Source organism: Crassostrea angulata, chromosome 8 (genome assembly GCF_025612915.1).
Source record: "Crassostrea angulata isolate pt1a10 chromosome 8, ASM2561291v2, whole genome shotgun sequence".
Taxonomy (NCBI): Eukaryota; Metazoa; Mollusca; class Bivalvia; order Ostreida; family Ostreidae; genus Magallana; species Magallana angulata.
The window spans coordinates 7,933,204-7,955,035 of NC_069118.1; the positions used below are offsets into that span (position 1 = coordinate 7,933,204).

At 32.7% G+C, this 21,832-nt stretch overlaps 1 protein-coding gene across 3 annotated transcripts in view; it reads left to right on the plus strand.

Moving 5' to 3' along the window:
* The window catches only part of LOC128159711 (uncharacterized), a 140,952-nt gene extending 124,721 nt beyond the window's left edge, over nt 1-16,231 (plus strand). For 2 of the 3 annotated variants that reach the window (XM_052822892.1, XM_052822895.1), the window contains 3 exons: nt 3,266-3,322; nt 6,786-7,031; nt 13,376-16,231. In XM_052822892.1, coding sequence (XP_052678852.1) covers nt 3,266-3,322; nt 6,786-7,031; nt 13,376-14,490 — 1,418 coding nt within the window. In that variant the 3' untranslated portion in view covers nt 14,491-16,231. The remainder of the gene's footprint in view (nt 1-3,265; nt 3,323-6,785; nt 7,032-13,375) is intronic. The other variant, XM_052822894.1, reaches the window with a different exon arrangement.
* Nucleotides 16,232-21,832: the final 5,601 nt, after the last annotated feature.

Sequence of the window (21,832 nt, forward strand, 5' to 3'; positions counted from 1 at the left end):
GATGTTCATGTAGGCACACAGAAGCAAATCTAAAACCGACAACCGCCACGGGGAGGGGGCATAATTTAATTTTTAATTTTGTTTGTAATAATGATGTATACCATTATACTTTCTGAAACATAAAATGTTAAGATTATTGATTAACTGAAAATTCACTGCAAACAGTTCTACCCCAAATAGCACATAAAGTGCTGCTCATGTCACGATGTGTAATATCATATTGGAAGGGATCTCATCCTTCAGTTATGAAAATTATAAATTTTAATTGTATTACCGTTGCTTGCATATAGCCTTCATTTTTGATAACAGTGTTATTTAGGGGCAAACACATGGTGTGGGTATTACTGTCTAATGACAGCATCTAGTTTCATATGTTTTTGGCGCAATATTGTTGTATGACGTCGCTTGCCAGACTGTATTGATATTGTGACGTCATAGTATTTGTTCTACGTTGTGTTGCTATAGACAATAAACACCGACTGATGAAGACCGGTAACACGGTCGAAATATTTTGAAAAAGTTTTTTATTATTCATTGAAAAAGATACCTTAGAGAGATATATATATATATATATATATATATATATATATATATATATATATATATATATATATATATATATATATATATATATATGATAAGTTAGTTTTACAATGCTCTTATCTTTGATACGTTGAGACCGAAGATGGTGATAACATTGGACATTTGATGCATATAAGAACTTATGATACTTTGTCCAAAGAGGTAGGCTGCTTTTATTTAAAAGGGCATGTTTTGTGTGTAGTCTCACAAATTGTTGGTAGCATTGTTAACGTAAAAAGGGAATCAGACTTGTACAAAATCGTGACCAATTTCCTTCATGTATTTTTAACCTTTGAATACAATAGTACAATATCTTTAAAGGGTTTCATATTTAGAACTGTTGTTCTGGTAGGCAATGTGGTCCTCGGGCCTTTTTCAATCTTTTGACAACAGTGTTGGTCAGTTTTACAAATGTACAAGATTGCCTTGAATTTTGTGAAGCATAAGTTTTGAATGTATAAATTTTTTTTAGCTCACCTGAACCGAAGGTTCAAGTGAGCTTTTCTGATCACCCGTTGTCCGTCGTCCGTCTGTCCGTCCGTCTGTCTGTCTGTCCGTCTGTAAACTTTTCACATTTTTTACTTCTTCTCTAAAACCACTGGGCCAAATTTAACCAAACAAGGCATCCTTATGGGAAGGGGATTATAAATTGCTTTAAAAAAGGCTAATCCCTTTTTAAAAGGGAGATAATTGCGAAACAGTGAAAATAGGGAGCATGTCTTTAAAAATCTTCTTCTCAAGAACCACTGCACCAGAAATGCCAATATTTATGTAAAAGCTTGTATATATAGTGAAGATTCTAAATTGCAATAATCGTGACCCCCGGACCAAAACTGGGGCCCCAGGTGGGGTTCAAAGTTTAACATAGAAAAAAATAGGGAAAATGTTTAAAAAATCTTCTACTTAAAAACCACTGCACCAGAAATGCCAATATTTACATAAAAACTTGTATATATAGTGAAAATTCTAAATTGCAAAGATCGTGACCCCCGGACCAAAACTGGGGCCTCAGGCGGGTAGTCAAATTTAACATGTATAGGAAAATGTTTAAAAATCTTCATCTCAAAAACTACTACGCAACAGTTTGTGATATTACTATGCATACATCCTTGGTTATTGTAGATTCTAAATTGTTAAATTCGTGACCCCCAGACTAGTACTGGGGCAATAAGAGGGGTTCCAAGTTTAACATAGAAATATATAGGAAACATGTTTATAAATCTTCTAGAGAACTACAATGTTACAGTTTATGAGATTATTTTGCAAGGATCCTCAAATAGTGAAAATTATAAATTGTAAAAGCTGTGACCCCCGGACCAACACTGGGGCCCCAAAAGGGTTTCAAAGTTTAACATAGAAGTATATGGGGAAAGTGTTTAAAATCTTCTACTCCAGAAGTACAATGCAACAGTGTGTGGGATTACTATGCAAGCATCCTCAAATTGTAAAGATTTTTTTTGTGTAAGCCGTGACCCCTTGACTAATACTGGGGACCCAGAAGGGGTTTAAAGTTAACATAAAAATATATAGGGAACATGTTTGAAAATCTTCTTCTCAAAAACTACAGTGCAACAGTTTGTGGGATTACTATGCAAGCATCCGTGGCTATTGTAGATTCTAAATTGGTAAAATATAATACTGGGGCCCCAAGAGGGGTTCAAAGTTTAACATAGAAGTAAATAGGCAAAATGTTTAAAAATCTTTTTCTCGAGAACTGCAGTGCTACAATTTGTGAGATTGATATGCATGCAACCTTGGATAATGAAGATTCAATATTTTTAAAATAGTGACCCCTGGACTAATACTGGTGACCCAAGACGGATTCAAATTTTAACGTAGAAGTATATATGGAAAATGTTTAAAAATCTTCTTTTCGAGACCTACGTTGCTTTAATTTGTCATATTACTACGTAAGCATCTTTAAATAGTGTAGATTCTAAATTATGAAAGCCGTGACCCTCGATCTAATACTGGGGCCCCAGAAGAGGTTCAAAGTTTAGCATAAAAAAATAAATGGAAAATGTTTTTTAAAAAAATTTCTTCTCGAGAATTACAATCCTACAGTTTGTGAGATTACTATGCAAGCATCCTTAAATAGTGTAGATTGTAAATTGTTAAAGCTAATCATAAACCCTGGACCAATACTGGGGCCCCAGAAAGGGTTTCAAAGTTTAAAATAGAAATAGCATATGATACCAAATTTAATGTTACAAGGAACTGTTGTTCAGGTGAGCAATGTGGCCAATGGGCCTCATGTTAATATTCAATATTCAATTTAAAGCATCGATTTCCCGTTAATTGTAGTCGCTAATCATTATATTGTCATATTTTAATTATTTGTTGTGGGTACAGTAAAATACCATCATTCTATAATATTATTTTCCATTTTTTCATATAATGACTCAGTGTTATGCTTGATATTCGCACAAAAAAAATTCTTACGAAGTATTACTTCCTAACAAACTATTTATCAGATCAGTTTTAAAGTCGGATATAGTTAATATATCACAAATAACTTATTATCATGTTTTGGCCGCTAATTATTACATCTGCATAGTAGAGATTGTTTTAAAGGAAATTTGCAGTCCGAGAAGAACATTAAATTAGAATAACTGCATCATAAATTTCATTTTAATTGATTGTCAGATAAGAAGAATATTTATAATTTTCCATTGTTAAACAGTGACCGTTAAAGAAATTATTGGAACTTTCGAAGAATTATCATGGAATGTACCTCCGGGTATGTATAAAAGTTTGTTATTTTTAAAAATGAAAGTAAAATGTAAATTTAATTAAGTATACAGATCTTAACCTATATATTGGAAGTCTTATCCTGATTATTTTAGCGTAGCAAAAGTGTCAAAGTAATTGAAAAAGAAAGTGATTGATGTATTGGTTCTTTTGCAACCTAAAAACGTTTTAAAATTATAATAATGCTTTTGGGACTTGCGCAGATATTTTGTTTCATAAGAGCCAGTACAGTTGAATTCTGTAAAAAAGATAACCTATTTCTTTTGAAACGTTCAAAGATGGATCTGCCTAACTACCCAAATCATTAGCCAAATTAAACTAAACATCTGGTGCCCAGCCAAGAGTTATGGCTTCATATCTAATTCGATCTTAAGGACATTGATTCCGACATTCTTTTTTTTTTTACACAATACTTAAAAATGAAATTTTTTTATTAAATTTGCTACTTTAAAGTTTACGTTCGGTTTCAAATTCTCTTTTTTTTTTTCTTTTTTTTTGACATACTTAAAACATAATGTATGCCCTGATTAATTGACGTTTATAAAATAAAGGGTTATTTTTTTTATTATTTGTATTATATAACCTAAGATTGAAGCATTGAAAAGTCTAGAATTGAATTTAAACGCAAAATACATTGACAGTATATAAAAGTGCTAGTTAAGTTTATTGATCAAAATTGCGGCCAGTATTGCCCATGAGCTGAAAAAAAAAATATTTTAGCTCTTAGTGCACTTGATTCAACTTTCATTTTTCAATGATTTTCTTAACAACAATTATGTTAATAATTGAATGCTATAATTTGATATGCTTTCTATTGTATTTGTTATCAGGGATGGGGTAATTGAAAAAAGTATTTTTAATTGAGTGTAATTTAATTACATTTTTCAAAGTAATTGAAAGTAATTTGTAATTGAGTCTGTCTTCAATTACAAGTAATTGAATGTATTTAAATACATTCCAAAAATATTGTGTATTTTCAATTACTTTTCAATTACATCTCAATTACTTTTTTTCCAAGTTTAAAATATAAAAAAGGTGTCTTATAATGATAAATAGATTTTATACATGTTTGGCATGGACTTTTGTTTATACAATAATTAAATGTCCCATAATGTTTCATATGTTTATACAGCATAACACACTGCCCAGGGCAATAGGTAAAGATCTAACTTTGTGGAGGTGTGAACTCCTCTAATACCCAAGAATCCCCATTGATTTTAGACTTAAGGGTGTCAAAATATCTCATTCTTGTGAATTATAGCAATTATTATTTATATACTGATATGCTGTACTGTCGAAAGTTGTACTTTCTGAAAAAACATAGTTTTAATATGTGATTAAAAATTAATTCACTATAGAGAAAATATTTTTCAGAACCAAAAATGAACTCAATGGTACTTAATGAATTTAATGTAAAAGAATTTTTTCTAGAAATTTTCAAGAAATCTGATCTGAACTGAACTATACAACCTTTAAAAACATAACCGTACATAAAGCTCTGTATATCTTAATGCTGTTAATATATGTATAAGTTCTCAAGATTTAAAGAAATAAAACTAAAGTATTTGAAATGTAATTAATTACATTTATCAAAGTAATTGAGAGTAATTAATTACATTTTAAAAAATCAATGTAATTGTAATTGCAAGTAATTGATAAAATTGTCAATGTATTTGAAAGTAATTAATTACTTTTCAAAGTAATTGACCCCAACTCTGTTTGTTATGTTTATGTTTGATAAGATATGTTGCATTTCTTTCCCAGGCATTGTAGAGGTCGTTGGCCATATTATGTAATTTCCCTTCAGTGGTCACAATCCATGTCTATTTTTAGCCCAAATTTCTAGTCTAAAAACCTTCCAGTGACCTATTATGTAATTGTAAAAAATTCCATGGTGTAATTCTACACAATTAGATTTAATATCCAATCAAATTAAACAATATGGTCACGGATTTTGATATGGTTAGTATCTGACCAGTAAGAGTAGGGTCATTCTGTCTTCATCTCTGAATCTGTTAGCACGAGTAATGTTTTCATACAGTAAGTTTTAAAACGCAGTTTCTAGTTTTTTAATGTATGTGATATCGCCAATCGCAGCTTCTCGGACCTTTCCGGCAAGCTCGGAAAAACAACTCAAGTGTATTAACATCACCGGATGTTAGATATTATGCAAAATGGAGTCGTTGCCCATTAAACTAAGTATCGGCTAGACAGCCTTAAAATTTGCTTCTGTGGTCTATTTTAGGTTAGGCCATATCGTTGACTTTAATGAAATATAGCACATATATCAACCGATCGGTGTGAAAAGGGGGGTTGTCATGGACGCCTAGGTAATACATTTGATGTGTTTTTCCCGGAGAATGATATCTGTGGAAGTACAAACAGGGAAAATTAAGCTCGCGATATTATTTCTATCGGACAAAATTAAAGAGATAGTGTTGGAGTTAAAATAGTGATAACAGGCCATTTATTCACCAAATGCAGTTTGCATGTCAGCATTTTAACGTCTTTGTGGTTCAGACGAACGAACATTTGAAACGTTTTGCCGAACCCCTTTGTGGGATTTATTTCTGGGGACATCAGGGGTTTCGGAAGGACTTGTATAATTTAAGCCCGGATGGTGTCCATCTGCTGTGTACCCCTGCCGAGGAACCAGCCCATGAGGAAGTTTCGCTGCAGCATTAGGAATGTAGTGATCCTGCACTCAAACGTTTTGAGCCCAGTATGATTTTAGATCTAATGTGCTACCACTCTAGAATAATGATATTCAATAATATGTGAATATATATATTTTATTTACATTTTTGTTTGCTTTAATCAAGGCAGTGTATGGGGCTGTGTATGTCTTAGCTCCCTGAAATTTAAATGTGTGATTCTTTTATGTTGATGAGCACGTTCACGTTCAAGTTCTCCCTTTCATTTGTAATTAAGCGTTTGGTTGGAACTTGATTAATTTTATGTTTGTTGGGTCTGCGTACTAAATAATCGTGAAGGAACATTGGGTCTGTGTTACCCATATGGTCAGTGGGACATGTTCCTTACAATTATGAATCTAATGTTAACAAGTAATTAAAAATCTATGTTGGGACAATCTAATTATATGAATGTTTGGATCTATGTACTTATATTGATGAAGGATCAATTGGTCTGTGTTACCTATATGGTCGGTGGGACATGTTCCTTACAATTATAAATTTAATGTTAACATGTACATGTATTTCAAAGTCTGTGTTAGTATTCGCTAAATTGACCAGGTCAAAATACCAAGTACATTGTTGAAATCATCTGTTAATGCAAAAGTTGACTTTGAAAAAAAATTCTTGTGGGTTAGGCTATATATATATATATATATATATATATATATATATATATATATATATATATATATATATATGGGTGGGTGTGTGTGTGTGAAAGGAAGGAATTCATACTTAATATTCTTATATATTTAGCCATAATGCCACCGAAAAAGAAAGCCAGGAGGAACGATGTGGCAAGAGGACAAGTACCACCGCCAACACCACCAACTGCTGTACAAATGGGGGGAAAAGGGCCAAAAAACATCGGTGAAAGTGTAGATCAACCTATAATGGTGAATTCTGTTGAGGTTACTGCACCAGTATTTGGGGAATTAAAACCGGTTGCTGCCACAATTCCTGCCTCTGCATTAGGAACATTACTGGATAATGTGTTCATAGGTGAGCCCCCAGGCAATTTATCTCAGAGTACTGGTATTATCTTTACATGCTTTAGTAGCCCTTAAATTCACTTATCAGATTGTGTGCCTCTTGGGGCATCAGTTTCTTCAGAACTTAAACTTAAAATTTGGAACAATGAATTTGTTGACTTAAAAAATGTATTGCCGACCTCAGGAGATGGACCCCTTTCAATTGTGGTGCAAGCTGGCAAGATGGAGCTACATCAAGCGGCTTCAAATAAAACTCCTATTATAATCCATCAATGGACAGATGCTTTTCTGACATTTACCCTGGAGAATGTAGGATGAGTCGTTTAGAAAAATAAAAGAGACATCCCTCCTGCCGTGGGAGAGAGTGGTAACAGAGTTGCGACTAAAGGTAGCTTCTATGGGTTTAAAGTCTCCTAACAAATTCCAAGCTTATAATGGTAAACGACAGCCCTTTCGGGTCAAACAGTGCTACAATTATAACAATGGGCAAAATTGTAACTCCCTACCTTGTCAAATTGCCCATACTTGCCAAGCCTGTAGTGCACCCGACCCCCGATATCAGTGTACAAACATGACATCCAAATCTATCACATCAAGCAGGAATGGCGCTGGTTTTTCCAACTCTAGTGAACCCGTTAAGACTTCACGATGAATTATTAGGTTATGAGGCAGATGACTTGAAAGTGTTTGTGAATGGCTTTACATTTGGGTTAAGATTAAGCTGTAGATTAAGTCCCCTTCCGTTCACCCTCCTCATAATCATAAGTCTACATATGAGCAGCCAGAAGATATTGAAGATTACATTTATACGGGCTCAGGACTCAGTAAATTCTAATATACCTAGGAATGCTCTCAGGTTCATTATGATTCAATTGATACGGTACTCAGTTTGGTTCGTCAATATGGGATGGGTTCTCTTTTGGCTAAAACAGATATAAAGGATGCCTTAAGAATAACCTCAGTGAACCCAAAGGATTATCATCTTTTAGGGTTTACTTGGGAAGGCCAATTCTACTACGAACAATGTTTGCCAAAGGGGGCAAGTAGCTCCTGTCAAATATTTGAGAAGTTAAGTACAGCTCTTCAATGGGTCATGTTAAACAAGCTAGAAGCAGATGGTATGCCTCATATGTTGGATGATTTCTTTTTTTTATTGGGCCTTCTCAGTCTGACAAATGTAAAAATGATTTGATGAATTTCTGGGCTTTATTATGTAGAAGGATTAATATTCCAATAAATGCTAAGATTACTTTCTGGGCAGTAACATGCATCTTCATTTATGGTATTGAGGTTGATTCTATAGATATGATGAGTCGGCTGCCACCAGACAAATTAGACAAATGTAGGACTCTGGTATATCAGTTTAGTGGGCGTAAAAAAGTTACTTTGCAGCAGCTTCAGTCTTTAATTGAAGTCTTAAGAGCATGTCTACGAGAAAACCATGCAAAAGGTGGCGGGAGCAATGTTCTCCCATCAACTTCATATTTTGTGTGTAATAGTGTGCATCTATATGAAATAATTTGCCACAAACATTTTTTGATGTGGTCAGTCTTAACTTGGTTCTGCAGCACTGTTACTAAAAAATAGCATTTTGACCCTTTTAAGAATAAAATTTTGCATAATTCATCAAATTATTTTTAAGAATTCTGAGTTTAGTTTAAATATAAATGCAAAAATTCATTTAGAGTTAGCACTAACAATATACATTTGTGTAAATCATTTTGTGAGAATTCCGCAACATTCTTTCTGTTAAGTTCAGATAATTAAATAACATCCCAAATAACAATCCGACAAAAACAAATTATGATGTATTAATTAATATCTGGGATAGCTTTTTTATAGTTTATGTTTACATTTATATATGCGGTTTTCGTAGGTTGAGATCCCCGGGGGAAAGGGTAACCTAACACCTCCTTTTTTCCTTTAAAACTATATTTTAATTTTAAGAAGAGGTACATTCTTTAATTTTTTCAAAAAAGGAGATAAACTGCTAATAGAGAGGTAGGGAGTAGAGCTCTTTATTTATTTCATTTGTACTCACTGTGTTACATTCTCAAGAACTAAAAAAACCCTGGCCCCCTCCCCGTCATTTCAAGATTCCATGAATAATAATTATAACTTGGAAAAAAGTCTGATTCATAAAAAATATTTAAAAAGAAGGATCGAAGAAATGAACTATAAGCTAACATTCTAAATTCTTCCATCGAGCGGATCAAAACTTGCAATGATACTGCGTACATGTATAGAGATATATGATAAAAGTGATTTAATTATGATTTTAAAATTTAAATGCGAATCACAAGAAATTCAAACAGTCAAAATTAATGCTTATAGGAGTCTAATCTTAACATCTGCAGGGTGGTTTATAGATGGCCAGTGAAATATACACGTACAGAAATGTGATGTCTATCGCAACAGACTCTGATGATAACGACAAGTTGCTGTCCTTTAAAAAAGGACTACAATACGTGGACCATTTGCATGTGTTTCCAACGAAAACGTGAAAGCCTTAAGGTGTCATAACAGTATTTCAAAACATGGCTAAGCCAAAATAATTCCCGAATTTTCCTTTGAATTCGGGGCGTTTCCGCACGCGACAGGAGCTGAATTTTTTTATGAGATGAAAAACAATGTGTAAGAGGTCTAACTATCCCATTTTTGTAATAATGCGAGGTCATTTGAATTTTTGATGCGTCTTGTTTCCGGAGGGGGGGGGGTGAAAGGCCCGGGCTTGATTTGCAAGCACATGTGTAACTTCGAGGTAACAAAGTCTCACGCCTTGCTGGATGCACGTGTGTATTTTGCTAGAAAATTGTAATTTTGGTAAATTTAATACTGTAGTGACACCTTAGGATTATCAGAGATTCCACCGACTCTAGCCCTTTGCTTTTAACCACTTTAACTTGCTTTTGTACGTTGTATTACGTATACATGTTTGTAGAATTTAAAGGATTCATACTTCTAAAATAATTATGATCTATCAATGAATGAAGTTTGCATGTATAGTTTCAGGCATTCGGTGAAATCTACAATTTGCGCACACATTACGATTCGCACTACTTTGTTAACTATGCAGTGACAGCTTTGTGTAAATTAAAAATTGTCTATCCGTGAATCTTGAATTTTACAGGTACTGTTCTAATCTAGCACATGGGTTAGAGGTCATATTTTGATGCATTTTTCTTGAGATTTTAACTTTTATACAGTGACATAATTATTCAATCATACTTAAATGCTTAAAAAAAATTAATCGGGAAGTTCGCTAGCCTCGCCTACTATAAAAGTAAAGTTAAGTTACATGTGTATTCGGAAAACAATAAAACATTGCAAATTATGCTATTTGATGCATGTTTTAGTTTCGGCTTAACATTAACTTATTTCATGATACTGATAGTTCATATCACATGCCAATCATTTCTTTAAACGTATACTTTGTTTCTGTACTGTTTACCGACAACTTTACAATTATAGCGCCTTTGAACTTATGTGTGCATATTGCACGGAATCCCGATCCCGATTCAGATAAACGTGTGCTAGCCTGGTTCCCTGAGCTACCCATTACGCCCAGGAACCAGGCTAGCTCATGCGCAGACTGAATTTTCCCCATAGCATCCGGTTTAACCTCGCTTATATTTTTTCTGCGTGGACCTCAGGGTCCACGCAATGAAAAATTGCACGAGGCATTCCTAGTGAATTCCGAATGATTTCAACATAGAAAGAATAATCTTACCATGACCAGGCTACGTTCGGGTCAAACCAGGTCCGTAGGACATCGGTCATTTTAACGATATAGCATTCTATCCAATTTCAACATACCCCATTATAAATCAAATTTTGTAAGAAATCAGTACTCGTTTTTGTGGATTTTTTCGAGTAAAATATGATAATCTGTGAATGAGATTTTCTTGGAAAATTTCCCCTTCATCTATTTTAATTGCATTTGTATATTTTGTATATCTTGTATATACTTGTTTGTATATTTTGACTAAAAGTCGTCCAAATGTGCTGCTTAAATATTTGGGGACAGAAAATAGCAGTTTATAGACTAGATACAAATCTCCATCAAACTTCAATATGTGATATAGTGAATAACAATAACAAAATGGGGCAAATTTTGTGCAATTAAAATCATTCAGTATCATTATTATATATATTGTCAACACTCACAGCATTTCTCAATACTTTGCCTGAACTTGAACTTGTATAGCTTTGTCAACATTCTGACTAGTTTACCTTCTCTACAGAAGAGCGCAACAGGGGAGACAATTCTTACAGTAGTAATGAAATGCAAATGTTATGAATAAGAATTCTTTGAGAAACAATGATAACAATTATTTTTTTTTCAATTAAGGGTGTATTCTGCTCATTCACGAAAAAAACCTACATCAAACTTTTTAGATGCTTATGATTTTTTTAAAGTACTATTCTAAGGAATAAATTGAAAACAAGAAAAGTGTATGTTCGTTTTCATTTAAGAGAGATCCGACCCCCAGAACATGGGCCAAAAATGGTGTATTAAAATTCTCATATAAATAGCAATTTAACCAGAAATCCCTCTAATTTAGAAAATAAAAGCAGATTTCAGACATTTTCAGTTTTGCTTACTTAAAAACATCTCGGAGTTTATTTTTAGACAAATCTTAAACTATGAAATAATTTTTTTGATAAGTTATGCCCAAAAATGTGTGTTCCCCATGTAAAATTGGAGCATGCTTTTCGTTGCAAATATGGTAAATAAACCTAAGTTAGACAGGTTTCTAGAATTTAACTTTTTATGAAAGTATTTGTATACTTTCTTTACATATTATGGTTCCAACTGAAGGCATAAAAAGTGGGGGTTAGTGTGCATGCAACGATTAAAGGTTTGCACTTCCTCTTTAAGAATAAAGTCTTATTTTTTTTCAAACATTGTTTATACATTTTGTAATTAATTACTGAATTTGACAATTTTTCTCCTAACTTTTCTGGATTTTAGAGGCTAATTAACCAGAATGCAATTCTGGTCGTTACTATTAATAGAAACATCCAGTGCAAAAACAAACATCATATATCTGACTCTAGATTGGTATCCTTTAAATCTATGATAAAATTCTGTTCATTCTTGAGACTTGCTGCCACAGCTTTTTTCCATATTTGCATGGTTTTCTCGTAGACATGCTCTAAAATTTTGCTTGTTTGGTAGTAGTTCCTGGTAGGGCATTTTTACGTCGTCTGATTGACTTGACTATACATGTAAGTGTGAAAAAACCTTATTATCGGATAAAATTTAATAATGAGGTATGAGCTGACTTACCCATGTGGCTAGACTTTCCTTAAAATTTCAATGGAAAATCAGTTCTTCTTCCAGAGGAATTCGAATCTTCAGATGTCAAACGACTTTTTACAGATGCTTCTGGTTTGTTAGGATTTGCTGCTGTGTTTGGATCAAATAGTTTGCTGATGAGTGGACACAAACTCTTCTACCTTTGCAAATTGCTGTAAAATAATTTTTTCCAATTGTTTTGGCTTTGAAAATTTGGGGTTTAGAGATGGCATATAGAAAAATCTTATTTATGTCTGATAAAATGGCAGTGCACCTTGGATGGCACGATGGAATTGCCAAGTGTCATTATGCAATTCACATTTGGTGGCATATTTTATTTTTGAGGTGCCATTTTTTTGCTGGTTTTGTATATATTGTATATCATTTTAAAATATATATTGTTTTTTCTGTTTTTAAGGGGATCAGCATATTGGCAAGTTATTTAACATTTTGTGAGAACAGTTTTGGGGTCTGATCCTCTACTATGTTGTTGGGTTATAAGCGAGTTACAGAGTTTATGTTTGTTTAAATTGGTTAATTTAGATATTGAATCTCAAATTTCGAATCTTGAATCTTGTATGTCGAATCTCGTATTTTGAATCTCGAATCTCGAATGATCTTTCTCTGCTTTCGTAAGTATCTGTAGTATGCAAACAGTGTGCAACGAATATGCCTTCTATATTACCAAGACAACATGTAACGTATTTTTCATTCCATGTTGCTTACATGAATAATTGATTTTTATTGAATCTTTGACAACAACCTAATTGCACTCCCCGGTGTCAATTGTTTTCCTGTGCCTTACAATGTAGTTGCTGATGAGGGAAAAATAATCCTGCTATTCTTTTTGTAGCTAGTATTTAGGCAAAAACGTGTGCATAAGCATACATAGTTATTATTTCGCATATTTAATCATTTGTATATTTTTATTATATGTATATGTTTATGTGCAAAATTTACTGCAATTTATTTCTGTGTCGGGGAGGGTGGGTACAACAAACTCGTCTTAATAAACAGAACATTGATCATTCATTGTTTTCACTTTTTGCCAGAGGATGAGGATGAGGATGAGGATGACAAAAAAGAAAAAGAAATAAGAATAGTGCTTCTTGGAAAAACAGGATCAGGAAAAAGCGCTACGGGAAATACCATCCTTGGCAAAAAGGGGTTCGTTTCCTCCACTTTTGGTTCGTCTTTAACAAGAATGTGTTCACAGAGATATGCTTATCGTTTTGGATGCAAGGTTGTTATTGTTGATACCCCTGGTTTATTTGACACAAACCAAAGTCATGAAGAAATTCAACAAGAAATTTTCAAATGTGTCGGAATCACATCACCTGGCCCTCATGCTTTCATTTTAGTTCTTAGTCTTACAAGGTACACCGAGGAAGAAAAGAAAACTGTAGAGCATTTGGTAAAGTACTTCGGAGACAAAATTTACAGTTATTTTATTGTGCTTTTCACAAGAAAAGATGATCTTGATGATGAAGGAAAGAATCTCTCAGATCATATTAAAACCGTTCCGGACGAACTTCAACTGTTTCTTAGGAAATGTGGCGGGAGAGTTATTGCATTTAATAACAAGCTTAAGGGAAAAGAGCAAGATGCACAAGTATCGGCGTTATTGTCAATGATTTCAGAAAACATAAAAAACAATAGAGGCAATTGCTACACCAATGAAATGTATAATGAAGCTGAAGCGCTTATCCAGGAAAGAGAAAAAGAAATCATACAGAAAGCAAAGATTAAAAAAAAACAAAAGCAACAAGAAATTGAAGAAATTTTAGCTAAAAAGTTCGGTGAAAAAACTGATAAACTTAATGAAACGCAAATGGAGCTTGAAGAAAAAATAAGTGCAATTTCCGAGCAGGAAAAATCAAAAAAAGGTATGGATACTAAAATAAAAGGTTCTGAGAAACAGATGCAGACAAGGCCATCAATGGGGATGAAAAGAGATGAATTAAAACAAAAACTGGATGAATTGATGAAGAACAAAATGGATTTAGAAAAGAATAAAGAAAACAAAAGAAGGGAAATGGAACGCGACGCACACGAGAAATTTAAGATGCAACAAAGAAATGCTCGTAATGTAGTTCGAGACGAAGTTGAACAAAAGAAGGGTTTCTTTTCTAGGGCTTGGAGTCGTCTTAAATCTTATTTTTTGTAGGAAGCAATCGTTGCGCAAAAAGAACTCACCTGTTAATATAATCTTCACTGCCATTAGCCTTTAATCCACCACAGGAAGCCGTTCATCGAGAAACTTTTTTGCGTTGTATGTTGGTTTTCAAGAAGCTTAAAGCGGTTAATGTGACAAAAAATTAATTACGACTTTATTAAACTTTTAACATGTATTGTACAAATGTGAGGTGCATAAAGATATCTTTCTCACCTCTCAATGGCATGGCAAACGTTGCAATATTCGATCTTTTCCATTCGAATTCTATAAATATTCATTTGTATTGTATAATTTTCTAATTGTAATGTATAATTTTCCATTTGTATTCTATAACTTTACATTTGTTTTCTATACCTTTCATTTGTGTTCTATAATTTTCCAGGTGTATTGTATAAATATTCATTTGTATTGTATAATTTTCCATTTGTATTGTATAATTTTCCATTTGTATTCTATACTGTAAACGTACTACATTTGGCGGTGTATTCTATTTAGCGCTTTTGGCGGAATGCGACCCTCCGCTAAATCAAGTACATCGCTGAATGCCATACATCTATGTATAAGAAAAAGTCACATTAAAGAATACGCTAATTCAAATCCACGCAAACTTGTTCGAAAACTAATGTCTGCAAAATATCGTACACGCCAAATACAATACGTTTACAGTAATTTTCCATTTGTATTGAATAAATATTTTTATTTTCCTATGTTATTTAAAGCCAAGACAACTGCACTTAGTTTTTTGATGTTAAGATAAACAGATATATAGAAATGAACACATGTCATTTATTGAAGTAAATGATGAAAATAAATATATACACCACCAAGGGGGTCAACATAGACTAGAAAACAACTGACTACTGTGTAAAGTCTTTGACAGTACATTATGCAATATGCTGACCCCCAATAGTAAAACATATTAACAAAATCAAGGCAATGATAGATACAAACATCAAAAAGGGGGAAAATAACAAGATACACGCAATAACAAGCTTCATAGTATACCAATCCATGAAAATAGAGATAAAGTGAAAATTATAATTATGGCGGAAGAAAGGGGTGGATGGAAGGTTTTCCCCAAATATCTTCTAAACATAAAGCGTGGCGTACTCCTATAGTAAGTAAATCAAGAATGGTCACGTGATATTGAGGAGCCACGCTGATAGGCTCAATCATTATCTTACCCCGATCGTATTCAAGATAGAATCTCGCAGCACAGTTAAGGGTGTCAATAAATTCCGTTCAGACAAAAAGTACGGGAAATGAGCATTATGACATCAAAGTATATTACAAACTTCAACATTACTTATTCATTTATTAGCAAAATTAATTTATGCTAATCTTTTAATTGAAAACAACAAATGCTATTAATTACAATTTTGATGTCCGTTATATCGTACACACTGAAAAATAAGCGAGATGTTCTCGCTGTACTACAAAAATGACGTCATATGCTTCAAAATGACGCAATAAGTTAAGTCGTTGAAGGCTATCATGCAGTTTTTTAGCGAAGAAAAATAAATGTCATAGATTACCGGAAAATTATAAATGAATATTTTGTTTAAAATTATATTTAGTAGAATGCTCCCTATATAGTCTTATTTTCATTTTGGTATAAATATGCATCGTATAAAGAGGCAACCTCGGTTTTGTGTAAAATATTGCAAGGGCATACACTTAACTAATCCCGATAAATCTTTACATGTGAATTTTAAATGTGCTGTGTAACTTACAAACTTCTACGATCCTTTTAAAATCTTACAAATTAAATTTCTTTTAATGAAATTAACCTTGTGACTTTCAAGATTATTCAACATATGCATCATAAATTAGGGTTTCTACTAACAAATAATCTTATCTAGCAAAGTTTGCAATGTTTTTTAAATCTACGATATAACATCAAGTTATTTTATAATTCAGTTCTGAATTTTGACATGATTATGCCCTTGCAATATTGAATTTTTTAAATGACCTCAAAACCACAAATACATCTACTGGTACTATGCGACTTCCATATCACGTGACCACTATGAGTTAAAATATTGTGCTCTTTTATATATATTTAAGAAATATATTGCATTTGAGTGAATGTTCTTGATTTTAAAAAAGACGTGCCAGTTGAACTAAAGTATACGTGTTTTCATCACAAAAATTTGCCGATATTTTTATTAGCCGCCTTAACTGTACTGCGCTTGATCCAGAGATAACACCAGTTAATTACCTGTAATTAAATTAAACAAATATCATATGTTATAAAAACAAGAAGAATCAAAGTACTGAAGTACTGACGGGAGTTGATTTTATCGATTATCATTAATTATAAAATCAACGATATGTTCTTTTGCATGACAAGTAGTTTCTAATCTGTATTTAAATTACACACATTTTTTTAATATGAATTCTCGAACTTTTCCGACAAGAATTTCGAGTAAACCCCACATAAATCATGTTGTGTAATATTTAAAGATAGAATTAATTCCATCAAACTATGTATCAGTAATCGAAATTTTTCTAAAAACTGTACACATGTCTGGATCCAAGCAATATTGAACTCTAGTCTCGTTTAATCAGACGCTCAGCTGTCTATGTTAATCTCCGACTACCAAGAGAGACTCTTTAGGGATACAGCCGAGCGTATGGTTGAACGAGACTAAATGAAACTTAGGCGTAGAAATACATACGACTACAAAAAATATCTAAATTGTTCGTACTATTCAATACCGGATTTGTAAATACGTTTCCTTGAAAATGAATGGTTCAGCATACAGTACACCAAATTTATCTGTTATTTTAAGATCTAAGTCTTGTAAGCGGTGATGATTTGTGCTTAGGTCCAAACACTGTTTCACTTTCGGTTTGCCAGAGTAACTGTATAGGAGAGTTGATTAAAATGGAAAAGTGTGGAATACAAATTGAAAATTATAGAATACAAATAGAAAATCATACAACTCAAATGAATATTTATACGATACAAATAGAAAAGATCCAATATTGCAACGTTTAACATGATATACCTCTCGAACTTTTTTTTAAACTTTATTGCAGCATAGATTGACATTACGTAGACGTAGATGCATTGTCACCATCAAGACAGCAAAGACATACGTTTTATTAGTGTAGTCTTTGAAGATTTTTCTATGACCTTAATAATATAAAAGAAATGAATTCAAATTGATGTCTTCCTACATGTATATTATACGATGTACAGTTACTTTACTAAGCTGTAAAACTTCAAATAGGGGGGTTTTTTTATAGAAAAAGCGTAAAATATACCTATTTATATTATGCTCGCATAACAAAGGTAGAAATCAAATTCATTTCTTATTATTCAATTTTTCACATGTGCATTAAGAAAAAAGACTGACTATTTAAAACAATGACGTTTATTTGTACATTTGAATGTAACGTCATGAAGATTATATGTTCTCATATCAGCCGTATTATGACGTAGGCTTGCAATTTATATCATTCGATATACATGTAGAATAGATGAATTTGTTTAGCCGGCTAAATAAGGCGTAATAAATAGAAATAAATAACATCCAAGATATTGGAGGTCTCTACGCAGTTTTTCATTACATAAATAATTGATTCATATCATTATGATAAGTGTTAGTGGTGTCGTTTTAAGGTGTGATTAAAAAAAACTTATTTTACATGTATGTACTTCCATAAACATTTAGTAAAAATTCCAATCCCAACCTATACTAGTTTATGATTACCGGTATGACTTTCACGTCTTTTGACGACCAGTCGATATTTTAATTTTTTTTTTTCGCTAATAAATATTCCATTTTTTTAAATTTCTTTCGAAAATGTTATTGATTAAAATGCACACGGCTTAAGATATTTTGAGTGATGTATTTTCTTGCTTTAATTAATGTTTCACAGTTACGGAATTTATTTTTCGTCTTTTATATTTCAAATCAATGTTTATCGTATTGTATTTATTTTAAAAGAAACATTATGAGTCCATTCAATACGTAGCACTGTTAAGGTTTACTTTGTGGTCGCGCTTATCAGAAAGTACGGGACATGTTAACTATGACAGCATACAAAACTACAAGTCATGGGTACTTAAACATTGAACTACATTAAAATTACCTGTACGTGCAACTTTGAAGTCGAATTAAGTCCAACACGATAAATATAAACAACTGACTGATCACAGTGCACATGTCAACGTGACGTCATACTGTAAATTTTGACGCATATTTTGTGTAGAGAGAAAATTAATCAATTTTTTAACATGGAAAATTGCATTTTATAAATGAGCAGATCATAATCTTAAAACAATTATTATACCATAAAATCCTATCTATTATGCTTGTTTTGATTCGGCATGTGATTGTTTTAGAGCATGTATTATTATTTTTTCTTGAGTGTTTAATGTTCAAGTTCGATATGCTTGACATCGGGAAGCCTATCTAAACCGCTTTCACAAGAGCATCTTCAAAACAGAAGATATTTTGGATATAAATTAAGGGAACGTTTAATTTATTAAAATGCTGTTTCGATGAAATCTATAGAATGAATTAATAAATATGTAAAATTTTAAGCGAAGGTCTTATAAATTCCAACCGGAGCTCATTTCTCTGATATTTATTTTAATAAACGATGAACTCTGAACAAAGCAGCCGCACTTTTCAGAACCTACCAGAAAAGAATTTAATTATCATTTAAATTTTCAATGCAAATAAGAGTATACCCTTGTAATATTGAAATTTGTTTATGACCTCCATTTGGGAGAATTATCAACACATGTCACGTGACTATCAATCACGAGGACCAAGTGTCTTACAAAGTAGCATTTACTATGCTGTTTCATTCAATATCACATTTATATCATGACAAAATAATTTTACATAAATATTTTGTAATAATAGATGCATCGGCCATAATTTTATTAAATAACATTTTTTGACAGAAATGTTGAATTATCTTAGTATTTAAACCTAAATAGCAATGATAAAATAAACAAGTTTCCAAATTCAACAATGTAATTCGCTTTATATCGCCAAAATGTGTAACCCGGGCTCGCCACCCATTTTAGTCACCTGAAAAATGAAAATGTGTAATAAATATTGAAAAACTCATTCTGTGATGATAAAAATTTCAGCGAAGACAAAACAAGTTGTAATAAAGTATTCCTGCAAATTTCGTGCAGAACTAATGAGTATTTTTAAAGAAATCAACAAAAACCAGGTTATCAGTTTCGAAAATCCCGGCCCGGCCCGGGTTTCGCTACCCATTTTAGTCACACTCCATTTATTAAACAACCCGTTATAACGCCATATTCAACCCGCGTAATTAACACCTATCACACTGACACTCTGTCGAGTCGGTGTACCTGCTGTTTTCACACCTTCTGTCAATACGGGTGTCTCTGTCCTCTGGCTATATGCCGGTTTTGTGAGGGTATATTTCACACGTTTGTTAAAGATCGGCCGACAAAAAACGGCCGGTGTCCGGTATTCAGGGGGTGCCGGTTTTCTAAGGGTTTATATATAAGAAATAAAGAGAGAGCTGGCCGGGACTTTTTAAATCGGCCGATATTGAGGGGGTGCTGGTTTTCAGGGGTGCCGGTTTTGAGAAGTTTCACTGTAGTATGCAAAACGTCAGTCAGCATGCGATCCAATGGGAGCTTGTATTTGCTAACAAGGTCGTTGTATCGACCATAAAACTTACAAAATATTATTTCAAACGAGACTGTTGATCGTCATTTTTTATCAACTTGTTTGTCAGAAGCTTGCCTCTCCTCAATAACTGTTCATATGAAGAGCATGCCCTTGCGTAACGAATTAACTGAGAAATAGATCTGTCTTGACTTTGTTTGAGATACTTTCAGCAGTTATTTACATAACAAAGAATTGTGAGCCCTGTATCTTGCTTATAGCTTTACGACTGGCTCTCAAATTTCATATGGTCGTTGAAAATGCATTCTTTAAGCATTGTGCATAATAAAAAGAGAAAAATAAGATTTGACAAAAATCGTTACCATGCCCCTTTAAGCTTCCTCTTGATATAATACATCTTTCTTCTTGTATATGCTCAATTTATTTCGAGTAAAGATTATATGTTACTTTGTTCATATCTTTCAACAAGGGAGGGTTACTCTAAGACATTCAGCCTAAATTATGATATAAAACATGGGTAAATACATGGACAGAGACCACGGTTTATACTGTTATAGTCTACAGTATGCATACTACGGATATAAGTTAAAGATATTGTGACCTGTGAAAAAGATTAGAACAGATAATATGATGTTAAAAACTGATAAAATTTAATTGTGGGCGACAGCTGCAGACATATTTTTCTATTCAAAAAACTACTAGGGAATTGGTGTCTTCTGCTCAGTTTTATGAAACTTACGGGTAAATGCACTGTCTGTGACGTCACAATTAAATTTATAGAAGTCTTATTTGGTGCTATATATAGATTCTTAATTAGGGTCTTCCGTTTTCAACGGAAGACCCTCTTGTTTTTCTTCGGTTTCTTTTTATTATTATTAGGGTCTTCCGTTTCCAACGGAAGACCCTCTTGTTTTTCTTTGGTTTCTTTTTATTATTATTTTATTTTTTTTTTTTTCTGACTCCTTCTCGGCCTTATATCTCAAACAGTTTTCATCCGATTTCAATGAAAATTTCAGAGCTTTTGTAAAGTTACCGTGCCTAAAAGATGTTAAAGTTTCAGCATTTACGTCACTTCCGTTCAAATTTGGCGGCCATTTTTAAATTTAAAAAAAGTGATTTTGTCCGGAAGAAATCTCCGTAAACTTTAAAGATATCGCTTTGAAATTTTTACTGATGATAGATGTATCAATTCTATAATGTACTGGGGGGTTTAAAATTTTGTTCATTAATTTTGCTTAAAACCGGAAGCAGTTCCAATTTTTGGAAATTTTCATTTTTTTTAACAAAATAAGACAATACACCAGTCTTATAGAACTTGCCATGGTGAATTCAAATCTGAAATCCGTTTGAAAATCGGACGATGCATTACAGAGATATCGGGGTTTAAAAATTGATTTTTCCAGAAATTTTGATTCCGCGTCCTTGGTTTAAAAAATAGCATAATGTTCAAAGTAAAATTAATTCGTACCAAAATTATTGTTAAGTCGTACTTGAACACATTCGGATTTTTTTTGGTTAAGTCGTACTTGAAATCGGAAAAGTTTTTGTTAAGTCGTACTTAAAATCATTCGTATTTTGTTAAGTCGTACCAGGAATAATCTTTTAATTTTTTTTCATCTTTTTATCTTAATTACTCTTGTTGTTGGTTTTAGAGCTCTGCTTCTTACAGGAACTTCCAGCTTTACTTTCGACATTAA